General features: G+C 39.0%; 3 protein-coding genes across 4 annotated transcripts in view; 2 read left to right on the top strand and 1 right to left on the bottom strand.

The window, feature by feature from the left end:
• Positions 1 to 6,129, bottom strand: part of cux2b (cut-like homeobox 2b) — a 154,157-nt gene extending 148,028 nt beyond the window's left edge. The window contains exon 1 of the mRNA XM_063897575.1: positions 5,981 to 6,129. The gene's annotated coding sequence lies outside the window, so the exon portion shown is untranslated. The remainder of the gene's footprint in view (positions 1 to 5,980) is intronic.
• Positions 616 to 6,926, top strand: myl2b (myosin, light chain 2b, regulatory, cardiac, slow). Its single transcript, XM_063897581.1, has 7 exons — positions 616 to 836; positions 3,045 to 3,131; positions 3,229 to 3,304; positions 4,017 to 4,121; positions 4,208 to 4,286; positions 6,531 to 6,579; positions 6,664 to 6,926. The coding sequence occupies exons 1-7, from the start codon at positions 834 to 836 to the stop codon at positions 6,766 to 6,768; spliced, it is 504 nt and encodes a 167-aa protein (XP_063753651.1). The 5' UTR covers positions 616 to 833; the 3' UTR covers positions 6,769 to 6,926.
• A 428-nt stretch (positions 6,927 to 7,354) lies between these two features.
• Positions 7,355 to 12,477, top strand: ppp1cc (protein phosphatase 1, catalytic subunit, gamma isozyme). 2 transcript variants are annotated; one of them, XM_063897805.1, is made up of 7 exons: positions 7,355 to 7,744; positions 9,175 to 9,315; positions 9,455 to 9,685; positions 9,772 to 9,876; positions 10,476 to 10,699; positions 11,428 to 11,562; positions 11,786 to 12,477. In XM_063897805.1, the coding sequence occupies exons 1-7, from the start codon at positions 7,690 to 7,692 to the stop codon at positions 11,873 to 11,875; spliced, it is 981 nt and encodes a 326-aa protein (XP_063753875.1). In that variant the 5' UTR covers positions 7,355 to 7,689; the 3' UTR covers positions 11,876 to 12,477. The 2 variants fall into 2 exon arrangements, with proteins under 2 accessions (XP_063753875.1, XP_063753876.1); XM_063897806.1 differs by having other exon boundaries at positions 7,357 to 7,744; positions 9,184 to 9,315.
• The last annotated feature ends 699 nt before the right edge of the window (positions 12,478 to 13,176 follow it).

The following is a 13,176-nucleotide window of genomic DNA, read 5'->3' as shown; positions in this document are numbered from 1 at the left end:
TAATTATTATAATAATAATAATAATTTCTCTTTATTTGAATATTATTATTAATTATTATTATTATTATAATAATAATATTCAAATAAAGAGAAATAAATTATAAAAATAATAATAATAATAACAATAATAATAATAATAATAATAATAATAATATTCAAATAAAGAGAAATAAATAACAATTTCTAATTTTTGTTGTAAGATTAAAAAAATAAACAGCACCAAAAATAATGAGATTTAATCAAATGAAAGATAAACAATAATAGTTGATAAACATTTTCATCCTCCTGGTTCTTTTCATGAAGCACCTTGTTTCGAAATACAAAAATAATAACAATAATAATAAATAATTTTAATTTCTTTATTTTTCAATTTAATGTCAACATTTAAAAATATATATTTCTGTTATATTTGATTTAAAACATGTAATAACTAGTTTAATATTTTAGTCTTTGTTATTGTTTTCTTCCAAATGTATTTCCTTCTCAACTTCATCACCCCGTTTTTATTTTTTATCCCACCATGTTTTCCACATTATGCAAGCTGCTGTTTATAATAAAGCCCCCCCTCCCCTCATGACTCCCAGAGGAGCAGAAACACCTGTCTCTCTGAGCCAGCCTTTGTCCTGCTGTTATTCTGGGATATTCAGTAATATGTGTCAGCTCTCATGAACTTTACCAATGGGAGGGGGGGCACTCTCCTTTACCTGTGACTAAAGAAGGCGAGGGGGTATTTATAGGACATAGAGTAATAAAGTGCTTTGTTTTGCAGGGAGAGATGTCAGTATAAATCCTGCAGGAGCAGACTGTTTCCTGCCTCATACGGATCTGCTAATATGGTGAGTAAACACAGGATTTAATGGATAGAGAGAAGAGAGATAGATGGATGGATGGATGGATGGATGGATGGATGGATGGATGGATGGATGGATGGATGGATGGATGGATCCTTAGTTATATTTCCTTCTACTTGTGTTGTATGTTTTACATGATGGTATGCTTTGATTAATTACACATGTCTCTTCTGATGATAACGGGTCTATATTCCCCGGGTCGATGAGGTTTCTGAATACAGATGAACGACAGAAAGGCGGTCAATAGGACAGAGCAGCAGATGTCCTATTGATGCTCTATTGATTATCTTACGTCTGCTCGCTATGAGGAATTAAAAATAAAGGATATATGAATTGATAATGAAAGCACGGAGAGGTGAAAAGTAGAGAGGGGAGAGGAGTTAAGGGGACAAGGGAAGAGGAAAGAAAAGGGGAGATCATTTCAAAGGAGATGAAATAAGGAAAGGAGAGGAATAAGAAAAAGAGGGTTTAAAGAGAAGGGGAAACAAGAGAAGAAGAGAGGAAATAAAAAGAGGAAAGGAAAGGAAACAAGAGAAGAAGAGAGGATATAAAAAGAGGAAAGGAAAGGAGACGAGAGAATGGGAGAGGAAAGGAAATTAAAGTGAAGGGAGGATAGGGAGAGGAAGAAGGGGAATGGGAGACAAGAGACGAGGAGATGGAAGAAGAAAAAGTTGAGGAAAGTAGAGCAAACATGACAGAAGAGGAGAGGAGACAAATAGGGTACAGAGGAAAAAGGAAGAGAGGAGACAAGAAAGGAAACAAAAAGAGGAAAAAGTGAGAGGAAGGAGAAAGAAACAATGGAGAGGAAAGGAGATTAAACGAGGAAAGGAGATGAAATAGCGATTGGACAAGAGGAGATGAAAGAGCAGAAGAGGAAAGGAGAGGAAAAAGTAGGAGAGTAGAAGAGGAAGGAAAGCAATTCAGGAGAGAAGAGGAGATGGAAAGGAAGGGAAAGAGAGCATAGGAGAGGAGGAAAGGAAAGAGGAAGCAACAGGTACAGCAATATAATTGCATATATCTTTAAAGTGTTCGCCTCTCAGCTCTCGTTCAGCGCGAAGCTACAGAGAAATAACCTCAGCTTCATCACTGCAGGATCCTCTTCAAACTACATCAACGAATACATACAAATATAAATGAACAAAAGTACAGAAAAACTCCTCGGCCTCAGAGTTAATCCTCCCTGTCAGACAGCAGCTGTCCTCACGGAGTCGCAGCGCTTCACACTCTGTGTTTTATTCCACATTTCTTTGGCAGACGTGTAAATAACTGTCTGTAATCCACGCTGCCTCGCAGGGGTTTCTGATCAAACAGCGCTCAGCTTCCTGTCAGCGCCCCAAAGAATAATCCCCCCCCTCCCCACCTCACCATTAAGGCTTAGGGTGCATACTCATAAATAAAAAATAAATAAATGGAGTCTGGAGTAAACAGTTCCACAACAAACTGACAGTGTAATCCCTCCTCATGACATGTGGAAACTTCATGCAATTAATGAATCCACACTTATGAGTCACCATGGGGAAATGAGGTACCATTTTATACTTCTACTTTACTATATTTCAGGAGCAAATATTGTACTTTTAACTCCACTACATTTATTTTACACTTTTAGTTAGCTTATGCAAACAAAAACACATGATCGTTTGCTTCTGGAGAGGTGAAGAAAAGTACACTGTAAAATAACATGACTAAAAGTCCCCAAAAATAAACCTAAAGTTAGTAAAAAAAAAAATTAAAGTCAAATAAAGAATAAAAACCTAAGATGCAATAAAGTGCAGAAAAATGTAATTAAATAAATAGTGAAATGGTTATTTAAATCCATTAAATGTCTATAAATGCCAATTAATTCCCCTTTGTTATTGTAATTGTATATCTTATTTGAATCATCTTATTATTCAGCTGTTCTGGTATTTCTTCCTATCTACAGTTGGCTCTGTGTGACATCATTAAAACGCACTTATAGGTATTTGTTTTTTATTCAAATCATCAATCTTTCACCCTCTGTCAGAAACCAGAGCCTAGTCTGCTCTGATTGGTCAACCGCTTAGAGATGTCCCACCCCTAAGCATATCAGGTACAATCTGTTGGAGCGCTAGCCAATAGAAGTGTGAGAGTAACGTAGTGATGTCACTAGAAAAAAAGGAGACCAATGGAGGCGTCCTATCTGGAGAGCACTTAGTATCTCTACTCCTGCAGGCTCCAAAGAAAGCGAAGAAGCGAGCAGAGGGCGGCTCCAACGTGTTCTCCATGTTCGAGCAGCCGCAGATCCAGGAGTTCAAAGAAGTCAGTGCTATGAGGAGACGATTTTATTTCACGTTGAGTTGAAGCATCTCACTCTGTGCATACTGAAGCATTACTGTCACATCCTGACCTCCTGCAGGCCTTCACCATCATGGACCAGAACAGAGACGGCTTCATCGACAAGAACGACCTGAGAGACACCTTTGCAGCTTTGGGTACCGGACCACTCTCCCGGGTTATGTGTATATTTAGCATTATTGTGCAAAAACCTTTTAGTTTATACTTTGTATAAATATTTGTTTTGGATTTTCCAGATTATTATTAATATTATTATATTAATTTTTATTTTATTATTAATATTATTATATTAATATTTATTATTTTGTATTATATTATTGTATTATTAATATTTATTATTAATATTATTATTATTATTATTCTATTCATTTTTATTATATTATTAATATTATATAAATTTTTATTATATTATTAATATTATTATTATATATTATTTGTTTGTTGTGTATTTTATTTATATGTTAGTTTTGATAGAAATAGAACCATGCAAAAAAAAAAGGGTTATTATTAATATTAGTTTTTTAAATTATTATAATTAATAATTATTATTAATAATAATAATAAAATGTAGGACTAACTACATAATGTTACATGCTAAATCACTATCTGGTTATAAAATGAGAGTCCGTTCTCCTTGTCTTACGTAAATGAAGCTGGATATTTTTCGTCTGTTGCTCAGACAAAACAGGCAGCACTATGGGGGATGCATTTTTCATTTTTCTCCAACCTCTCATTGAGCAAACGATTCATCATCAGAGGAGAAAATAACCATCACATTGATCAATAATGAAAATAATCTTTAGCTGCAGCTCTAAATCTTTCTCCACTTTATGTGCCGCCGCGCTGCAGGCCGTTTAAATGTCAAGCAGGAGGAGATAGACGAGATGCTGAAGGAGGCCCCGGGGCCCATTAACTTCACTGTCTTCCTCACCATGTTCGGAGAGAAACTAAAAGGTGAGGACAATTATATTCCAACACCGTGGCAATTACCGGAAAAAAAACGTTCATTGTTTTTAACAAATGTTTCTGTTTGTGTTCAGGGGCTGACGCAGAGGAGACCATCCTCAACGCCTTCAAAGTGTTTGATCCCGAGGGGAAGGGAACGCTGAAGAAAGACTAGTGAGTCAAAAATAACACTTTCCCTTTCCTGTAGTGTGTTCTTTAGGTTTTAGTGCATGTAAAGGGTCTGCAAAGGCAAAAGTCCACCCCTGTTGCTGAAGTACACTCCTTTGTTTACTTCTGGAACATGATGACATCTCTACGAAACACTTAGGCTAATATTGGCTAGTGCTCAAACACATTGTATAGGCTAAGAGGCGGTTGACCAATCACAACAGAGCGGGTCAGCTCACCAATCAGAGCAGACTGGGCTCTGGTTTCAGACAGAGGGTGGAAAGAGGTGCTGCAGCACAGGCAGTATGAGAAACATAAAGAGACACTACATACTGATATACACCTGAACATCAGCAGGAGAGGACTCTTTAAAGTAGAGACTCTACATACTGATATACACCTGAACATCAGCAGGAGAGGACTCTTTAAAGTAGAGACACTACATACTGATATACACCTGAACATCAGCAGGACAGGACTCTTTAAAGTAGAGACTCTACATACTGATATACACCTGAACATCAGCAGGAGAGGACTCTTTAAAGTAGAGACTCTACATACTGATATACACCTGAACATCAGCAGGAGAGGACTCTTTAAAGTAGAGACACTACATACTGATATACACCTGAACATCAGCAGGAGAGGACTCTTTAAAGTAGAGACTCTACATACTGATATACACCTGAACATCAGCAGGAGAGAACTCTTTAAAGTAGAGACTCTACATACTGATATACACCTGAACATCAGCAGAATGGGGCCTCATTTCCTGTAGTGTGTTATTTATGTTTGTGTGCAAAAGCTAAAATCCCAAAGTTCGGGCCAGAGGGAGATTCTCTCCCATATCCCTCCCCCTGCCTGAAAGGTCTCCTTTGGAATCCTTTCTTTACTTCCTGGTTCAGTTCCGTATCACACTGACCTCACCGTGATACGGAACTGAATTCTAGCCAATAGCAGTGCGAGCCGCTCCGTAAAGCCCACCTGAGCAGGAGACATGGTGGAGAAGCTGCCACTTTCGCTGCGAACCAAACCTTTCTTTGTTTCCATACCTCAGGAAAATGATGTGAAGAACAAGTGGATGCATTTATTTTTACCACTATTCCCCCGGAGCAGAACCCAAATGATGGTTGTGTTCTGGACATTTCAGTGAATTGTGGAGCTGTTGTGGGAATTGAGCGGAAAGCACACTGCTAGCCTTGGCTAACGCTATCAACTCTACGCTACCGAGCTTTCAGGCTGTATGCACACTGACTTCACCTGAACTGTGCAGAAATATGGAGATGGTTTTTCATCACAACACGTTACCCTCTTGAGCCCAGGCGCAGCAACCTGTAAGAAACAGCGTCTCAGGGTCTGTTAACATTTAACAACCTATTAATGTGGCATACCCACTGAACGGAAAGAAACTCAGCTACCAGACCATAGTAACCATTTTTACCAAAAAAGAAACACAATTCCAACACCAAGCGTCTAAATCAGCACTGAACGAAAACGAGCTAACGCTACATAGCATCGAGTGAGCTTTTTTTTTACTTCATGCTATCTGCACAAACCACATATCATATGAAGCCTGAGATTCCACAGATTACATTTGGTGTACGTTTCATCACTGTATGAACAAAACTCACTGAACTAGCAGCCAAGAAAGAGCAAGAAACCCGCTTCACCTCACAGAGCCATACTATAAGCAGTCTTACCTTTGCTGTTTGTGATCAAAAGTTGTGTTCAAGGTCATAAAAACGCTGCTGAAGGTTAACCCGATGTCTCTGTGTCACTTTGAAATGATTACTGATAACCCATCAGTATTTATTGGTGATAAACCGGTACGGCGCAACAAGCGATTCCATTTTTCCAGGTTTTTTTTAGGGGCGGGACATTCGGCAAACCTCTAAGTGGTTGACCAATCACAGCAGAGTCGCCAGCTAACCAATCAGAGCAGAGTGCGCTTTTGCAAAGGTGGGGGCATGGGCTCTTCAGAGCGTTTTCAGACGGAGGGAAAAGTGGTCATGGATCTATAGCAGCAGTGTGAGGAAAATAAAGCGCTTTTTCAACATTAAAGCATGAAGACATGTCCTAGTAGAGCAACAAAATACATATATGGACCTGAAAAGTATCATAACATGACCCCTTTAAAACATAGGATATTTTAAACATTAGACACGTTTGTAACATGAACGCATGGTTGTTTCTATTATGAATATTAAATATAATACATGTTTCCCTCACTGCTGCTGCTTGTGTTCACAGTGTGACGGAGATGTTGACCACACAGGCGGACAGATTCTCCCCTGAAGAGGTCAGAGCTCCACCTCAGACTTGAACTGAAGACGTAATTCTCTTTGAATATTGACATACATATGTTTTAACACCTTGCCCACAGCTGGAGCAGATGTTCACAGCATTCCCTCCAGATGTGGCAGGAAACCTGGACTACAAGAACCTGGTGCACATCATCACACACGGAGAGGAGAAAGACCAGGAGTAAATGATCCTCTGATTTAAAAACAAGCGTGCAGGAAATTAATTGCAAATAAACTGTCTCAAGTTGTATTTTGCATGTAGTTATAGTGTGTGTGTATGAGTCTACATATATGGCCATCCCTTGATATGTATTTTGTGAAATTAAAGGTTTGACACCACAAAGAGGAAGTGTTTTGTTCAAATAGTTGAATACTTTGTCCAGCGCTGGTTTTAAGAAGTACTTTTCTCAATCTCAATTCTCAGAAAAAACACACAATTTAATTCTGTATTTAAAAATGAACCCACACAATTCATAATACAGGAACTTCTGCAGCATGTTCTTTCTCTGTCAGCTTGATGTGTTGCTATTTTTTTGTCTTTGGACACTTTATCTAAAGAGATTGAAGTAGCCTATCTAAAAACACGATTTTATGATGTATTTAAGAATGAACTTACAATTGTGAATACAGGAGTTTCTGCATCATTTTTATTTCTCTTCCAACTTGATGTATTGCTATTGTAGCTCTTATTTCCCCCCCTCATGCAAGTAGGTTAAAGTCCCCTTCTCCATCCAGTCCATCAGGGGGCAGCAGTGCATCGGGTCCCCGGCTTCAGCCTCCTTAAGCAGCTTGGCCAGCAGTGCGAGGTGCGGCAGAGAAAAACAGACACCATCGCTAGCTAAGAGCTAGTGCGGCTTCTTTTTTTTAATCTCTGTTTGCTTATCAAAACCTCCACTGGATGCAGATTTTTTAATTCATCGCGGTGTCTAAGTAGTTCATTAGATTGTGGGAAGTATCTTCAAGCAGCTAATTTAAAAAACAGGGTCACAAAACAGCATCTGTACCTTTAGCCGCAGAAGCTAACGCTAGGTAGCTAATGCTAGGATAACATCCATCAAAACGTGCTAACCTATATTTCACTGATTTATTTGATCACCAAATCTACCATGGCTGATGTGGACAAACTCAACATAGACAGTATCATCCAGCGACTTTTAGAAGGTAAGAATATATTGACATTTAACCTTTAATTTATTACCGTGTTTTGGTCAATATACCCGTATGATTTTTAAACCGTGTACCAAACTCCACTTACAAATGTGCCAAGTTTCACATTCATGGATTTTGTGTCAAAAAAACAAAGAACACGTTTAAAAATACACATTTTTTAACATGTTTTAGCATTCTATGTAATTCGGCTTTAAGTTGTAAGCATTATATAACTGCATTTCCTTTGTATCGCTTATTTTACACTCGCATTAACCACTGATGTGTAAAGAGAAACACCGTGTATTCCAATGAGAGTTCATCAGTGGCGCATGAAGCCCTAAATAGAGTATATTAGTGTACATTTATAGAGAGTATATTCAGAAAGTACCAACATAATTATTTCATAAAAAATAATGCACAATTTCATTTGATTATTCTAATAATTTGTTGGTATATCAGAATCAAGTGTATTTCCAGGTACGTATACACATACAAAGAATCTTCATTCCATGTCAATGTTTTCCTATATCTTAATGTTAAAGATAAGATGTACTTTATTGATCCCAATTCGGAAATTATCTGTCACTGAAGCATAGATAAGACATTGCACATGAATGAGAAGTAAAAACAATAAAGATGTACATATGAGCAGTAGAAGATAAACAAAATACAAAAACATTAAATATATATATACATATTTAACAGCTTATAATAGTTTGTATTATTGGTTTGCTTTTTTGGTTGTTTTTCTCAGAGTTTATCATCTTTATTTTTGTTTTTTTAGGCAAATTTCTCATATGTGTAAACCTACAATAAACCTGATTCTGATGCTTATTCTGATCGGGGCCTTGTGCCTACTGAGCATGCGCAGTGGATTTTTCCTTAAGTCCCGCCTCCTAGCTCCCGCTCTCTGTCAGTCAAATGGATGGAAAGAGAAAATACCTCTTTTAAGCTTTTAGCTTCATTTTACAACTTTTAAACCATGATGATTTAAATAGATGCTCTAAAAGTGTTCGTGCTGGCTAGTTTGGTTAGCTAAAAATAAATTGTATGCTGATATAAAGTCATGTTATTCCCAATGTAAGTCAATGGGAAAAAGTATTTCTGGGCCAAAATGATGTCACAGAAGCTCTAGTAACACGGTTGGGCCACTACGGGAAATTAGCTTCAGTAGATGGTGCACATCTTGATTTTAACATCTTGTAAATGACCGAGCAATAACCCGGTTTCTTTTGGTTTTGTCGTCATTTCCCGGCTATTTTGCATGTGGCTACAGGCTTTCAGTGTACATAAGGGGCATAAAATATCCAACACCCTCTGTATTTATCACACACAAACACTACCATTGTTCAGCTGTGCACTTATGTTGCACCTCCTCTGCGTAGAGACACACTCTTTATGCAGCTTGTACTAACCTTGCCTGATTTTCTTTACGTGTTTTGCTGGGGCAGTGAGAGGCGCAAAGCCGGGGAAGAATGTGCAGCTGCAGGAGAACGAGATCCGTGGATTGTGCCTGAAGTCCCGGGAGATCTTCCTCAGTCAGCCCATCCTGCTGGAGCTGGAGGCCCCGCTCAAGATCTGTGGTAAGGGATGCCAATATTTATCAAGAAATACATTTAACTAATTACTCCACAACACTCTATGACTTATGACAAGCTTTCCCAAGGGGACGATGAGTTATTATGACTCAACATGGGGCCTTAATTTCCCTCTATCCTGCAGGTGATATCCACGGGCAGTACTACGACCTGCTGCGGCTGTTTGAGTACGGCGGCTTCCCCCCGGAGAGTAACTACCTGTTCCTGGGGGATTACGTGGACCGGGGGAAGCAGTCTCTGGAGACCATCTGCCTCCTGCTTGCCTACAAAATCAAATACCCCGAGAACTTCTTCCTGCTGAGGGGGAACCACGAGTGTGCTTCAATCAACAGAATATACGGCTTCTATGACGAGTGTGAGTATCCTACCTCTGGGATCACACATGATCTATACGCTTTGCAACAGGATTGTATTTATATATGACGTATGTGTTATTTTTAGGTAAAAGAAGGTACAACATCAAGCTCTGGAAGACCTTCACAGATTGTTTTAACTGCCTCCCCATTTCCGCCATTGTTGATGAGAAGATCTTCTGCTGCCACGGAGGTGGGTTTGATTTTTAATTGGGAGTAAAAACAATATTTAAGGTCTAGAAATGGATATTGTTTTTACACAATTCCCTTAATCCCGTAAATCCCTTTGGTAGTTTAATGCCTGATATAGTTTCAGGATAAGCCATACCTTGGAGGCAGCATCTCCCTGCTAAGCTAAAGGCGGCTAATGTTGGGCGTGATGACGTTTAGTCGTCTCATTTAGACACTCGTCAGCAACCGCCCTTTATAATTTCACCAATGCGGTATTTCTCTTGAGCTTAATATAACCCCAGACCTTATTTCAGGCTAACAAGAAACTCATTAACTTCAAGACAAAGGATAGTTCATTTCCAGGTTGTAGGACTCCAAAGAACCTTTGCCCCTCACGTTTGTCCTTGAGTAACGCAGTGTTTGCAGTTTCATGTGCAGGTTATTTATTTGTACCTGTAGGTAGTGGTTTTGCCCCCCCCCCCCCCCCCACACACCCCCCCACACACACATCTAAAAACTTTTGAAAATCGCTAGTCCAGAGTCTATCCCCTGACGTTGGCCTCTCCCACGTGTGATGGTTATTGACCGCTGTGTTTATTTGTCCTTTACTGCTCTGTGCAGGACTGTCACCTGACCTGCAGTCCATGGAGCAGATCCGACGCATCATGCGCCCGACTGACGTGCCCGACCAGGGTCTGCTGTGCGACCTGCTCTGGTCCGACCCCGATAAAGATGTCCTGGGCTGGGGGGAAAACGACAGGGGCGTTTCATTCACCTTCGGCTCAGAGGTGGTGGCCAAGTTCCTGCACAAGCACGACCTGGATCTCATCTGCCGTGCACATCAGGTAATCTCAACCTAAATCTGTGTTTGCATCAGAGAGGTGACGTGGTTCGTCTCTGAACTCGAGCGGGGGACATTAAACAGAGCAGAGAACTGGCACTGAGTGGAGAGAAGCTCACAACCCTCTCTGACCTTTAAAATATAAGATAAGAAATAACTTTATTACTGCTGCGGGAAACTCGTGCCAGAGGCTGCTCAGAAACTACAACAGCATAGGAATAAAAACCAATAGTTATAAAGTGTTATAGAATTCATTTTAACATTAGGGCAAAACACAATAGCAATACGAGTAAGACGCAATAACTAAAATAGAAATGAAATCGGGTAGATTAAGTAAAAATAGTACAATAAATGTAATAAAAAAGATCAGAATATTTAATTACTAAAAACAGAAGTAAACAAATAACAGAAAGTGAAGCAAGATAAATAAATACATTCAAACACTAAGTATGATACATTTAATAAAATAAGAATACTAAGAGAGGGCAGAAATGAAACCTGTGACTTGCTTAAGTCTAGCAGCTGCCAAAAAGGTGACGCCTGAAGACAAAGAGCTGAAGGAAAATCTGAAAAAAGTGCCCATGATTTTAATTTTGTGACGCAGATCAAAGTTTTCTAATTGTCGCTCATCTTGTGACCCAAACCTTCCAGAAACCTCTGAACGAGACTTTACCTAACAATCCATCCTTTCAAGGACTCCTCTTCTGTGTTTAACCTCCTCTCTGCCCGCAGGTCGTGGAGGACGGCTATGAGTTCTTTGCAAAGCGTCAGCTGGTCACTTTGTTCTCAGCGCCAAACTACTGTGGAGAGTTCGATAACGCCGGAGCCATGATGAGTGTCGATGAGACGCTCATGTGCTCCTTTCAGGTAAGCTTTGTTTACTTCAGGAACACAGTGACATCACTATGTGACACTTGTGCTCCTATTGGCTAGAAAAACCCTGATTTACCGTTTATATTTATTAAAGAAAATAATGAAAAACGACCAAAATGTTTTCAGTGAATCTCAAATTGTGCAGGGTGAAAACTGGGTCACCTGCAGAAGAAAGGCTCCGTCTCTAACAGAGTGTTTTTATCTCCATCTTCTGCAGATTTTGAAACCAGCTGAGAAGAAGAAGCCCAACGGCAGCCGTCCCGTGACTCCCCCCCGCAACATGGTCACCAAGACCGCCAAAAAATGAGTGATTAGGGGTGATGAGTTAGAAATGTCCAGAGTGTCACTCCTCTGTCCTGCTTTTGTCCTCTGCTTCTGAAGGAGTGGCTATCCTTCAGGCCGCCAATACTGAAAAGATGTTCACTCCTACCCGATGAAAGCAAAGTGTTTTGTTGTTTTGTCCACGGGGGTAAATTGATATGTCACCATGAAGAACCTCAGGTGTTTTGCACTCCATTTTGCAGCTAGTCTTTGCCACATATGACTGTTGGATCAGGAATATAACGTTAACAATACGGCTACTTATGCACAGGAATGCCTTGTTTTGAAGCTGTGCACAATTTCTCCAGTTTCGTTCATGTCTTGTTGATTTGTCATCTCTTTTCTCTCACTGTCGGTAAAGGGTATAAATGGCTGTAAAACCAACGGGGGGGGGGGGGGACAAGTCACAAACACCTGTTTACTTACGTTGAACTTTATTTACAGTTTGTTGACGGTCAGTGTCGTAGGATATTGACTCGCACTGCATCATCACATTTTTAAACAAGTCTCGTGCTAAAATAAAATAAAGAAGCACTCTTGTAATGTCTAAATCTTTCTAATAAACTTTGAGTGTATTTTAGGGGGAAACTGGTGTCTGATTGTCGTTTGTTCCAATATCTCTTGTTTTTTTTAAATCACATTCACAATACAAAAGCTTAACTACAGTTGTAAAATGCATGAGACCCTCAGGCAACACCCAAGAGGGGGAGACAGATCCCTGCTAGTCTCACAATACTGCATAAAAACTGCTGCAAGAACATCATATATTTTAGTAATTTGCTCCTCTTCACTGATTATTTTTTTCCAAATATCTCAATTAGTGAACCCTCTGTGTGATAACGCTCTGGATCAAGTCCTGCTTTACATTTTAACTTGAAAATGTCCCCTCTGTGGGCGATTAAAGGAATTCTGATTCTGAACGTAGTTTAAAGTATAAACATCAATATAAATGTACTTTAAAGTACCAAAATACTAATAATATATTACATTATTGAACTAACATTTATATATTAATGTGTTTATCACATTATGCAGGCAGTAAAGAAGGAGTGTTTAAATTCTACCTAGCGACCCATTAAGTCTTCTAAACCTAAAATAATACAAACATTATTTGACCATTTATGTTTTATTTTTTAATATTTATGTATCCAAAGCTGTCTAATAAAGGTAGGGTTAACTGTGTTTTGAGTTCCTAATGTATTGATGTTTACAATATATTAAAAGTATTATTTTTGTTTAATTTGATTTAAATTGAAAAACATGTTTGAGTGTTAAATTAAAATAAAA

Source organism: Eleginops maclovinus, chromosome 12, assembly GCF_036324505.1.
Source record: "Eleginops maclovinus isolate JMC-PN-2008 ecotype Puerto Natales chromosome 12, JC_Emac_rtc_rv5, whole genome shotgun sequence".
Taxonomy (NCBI): domain Eukaryota; kingdom Metazoa; phylum Chordata; class Actinopteri; order Perciformes; family Eleginopidae; genus Eleginops; species Eleginops maclovinus.
This window is presented reverse-complemented; position numbering and strand designations above follow the sequence as displayed.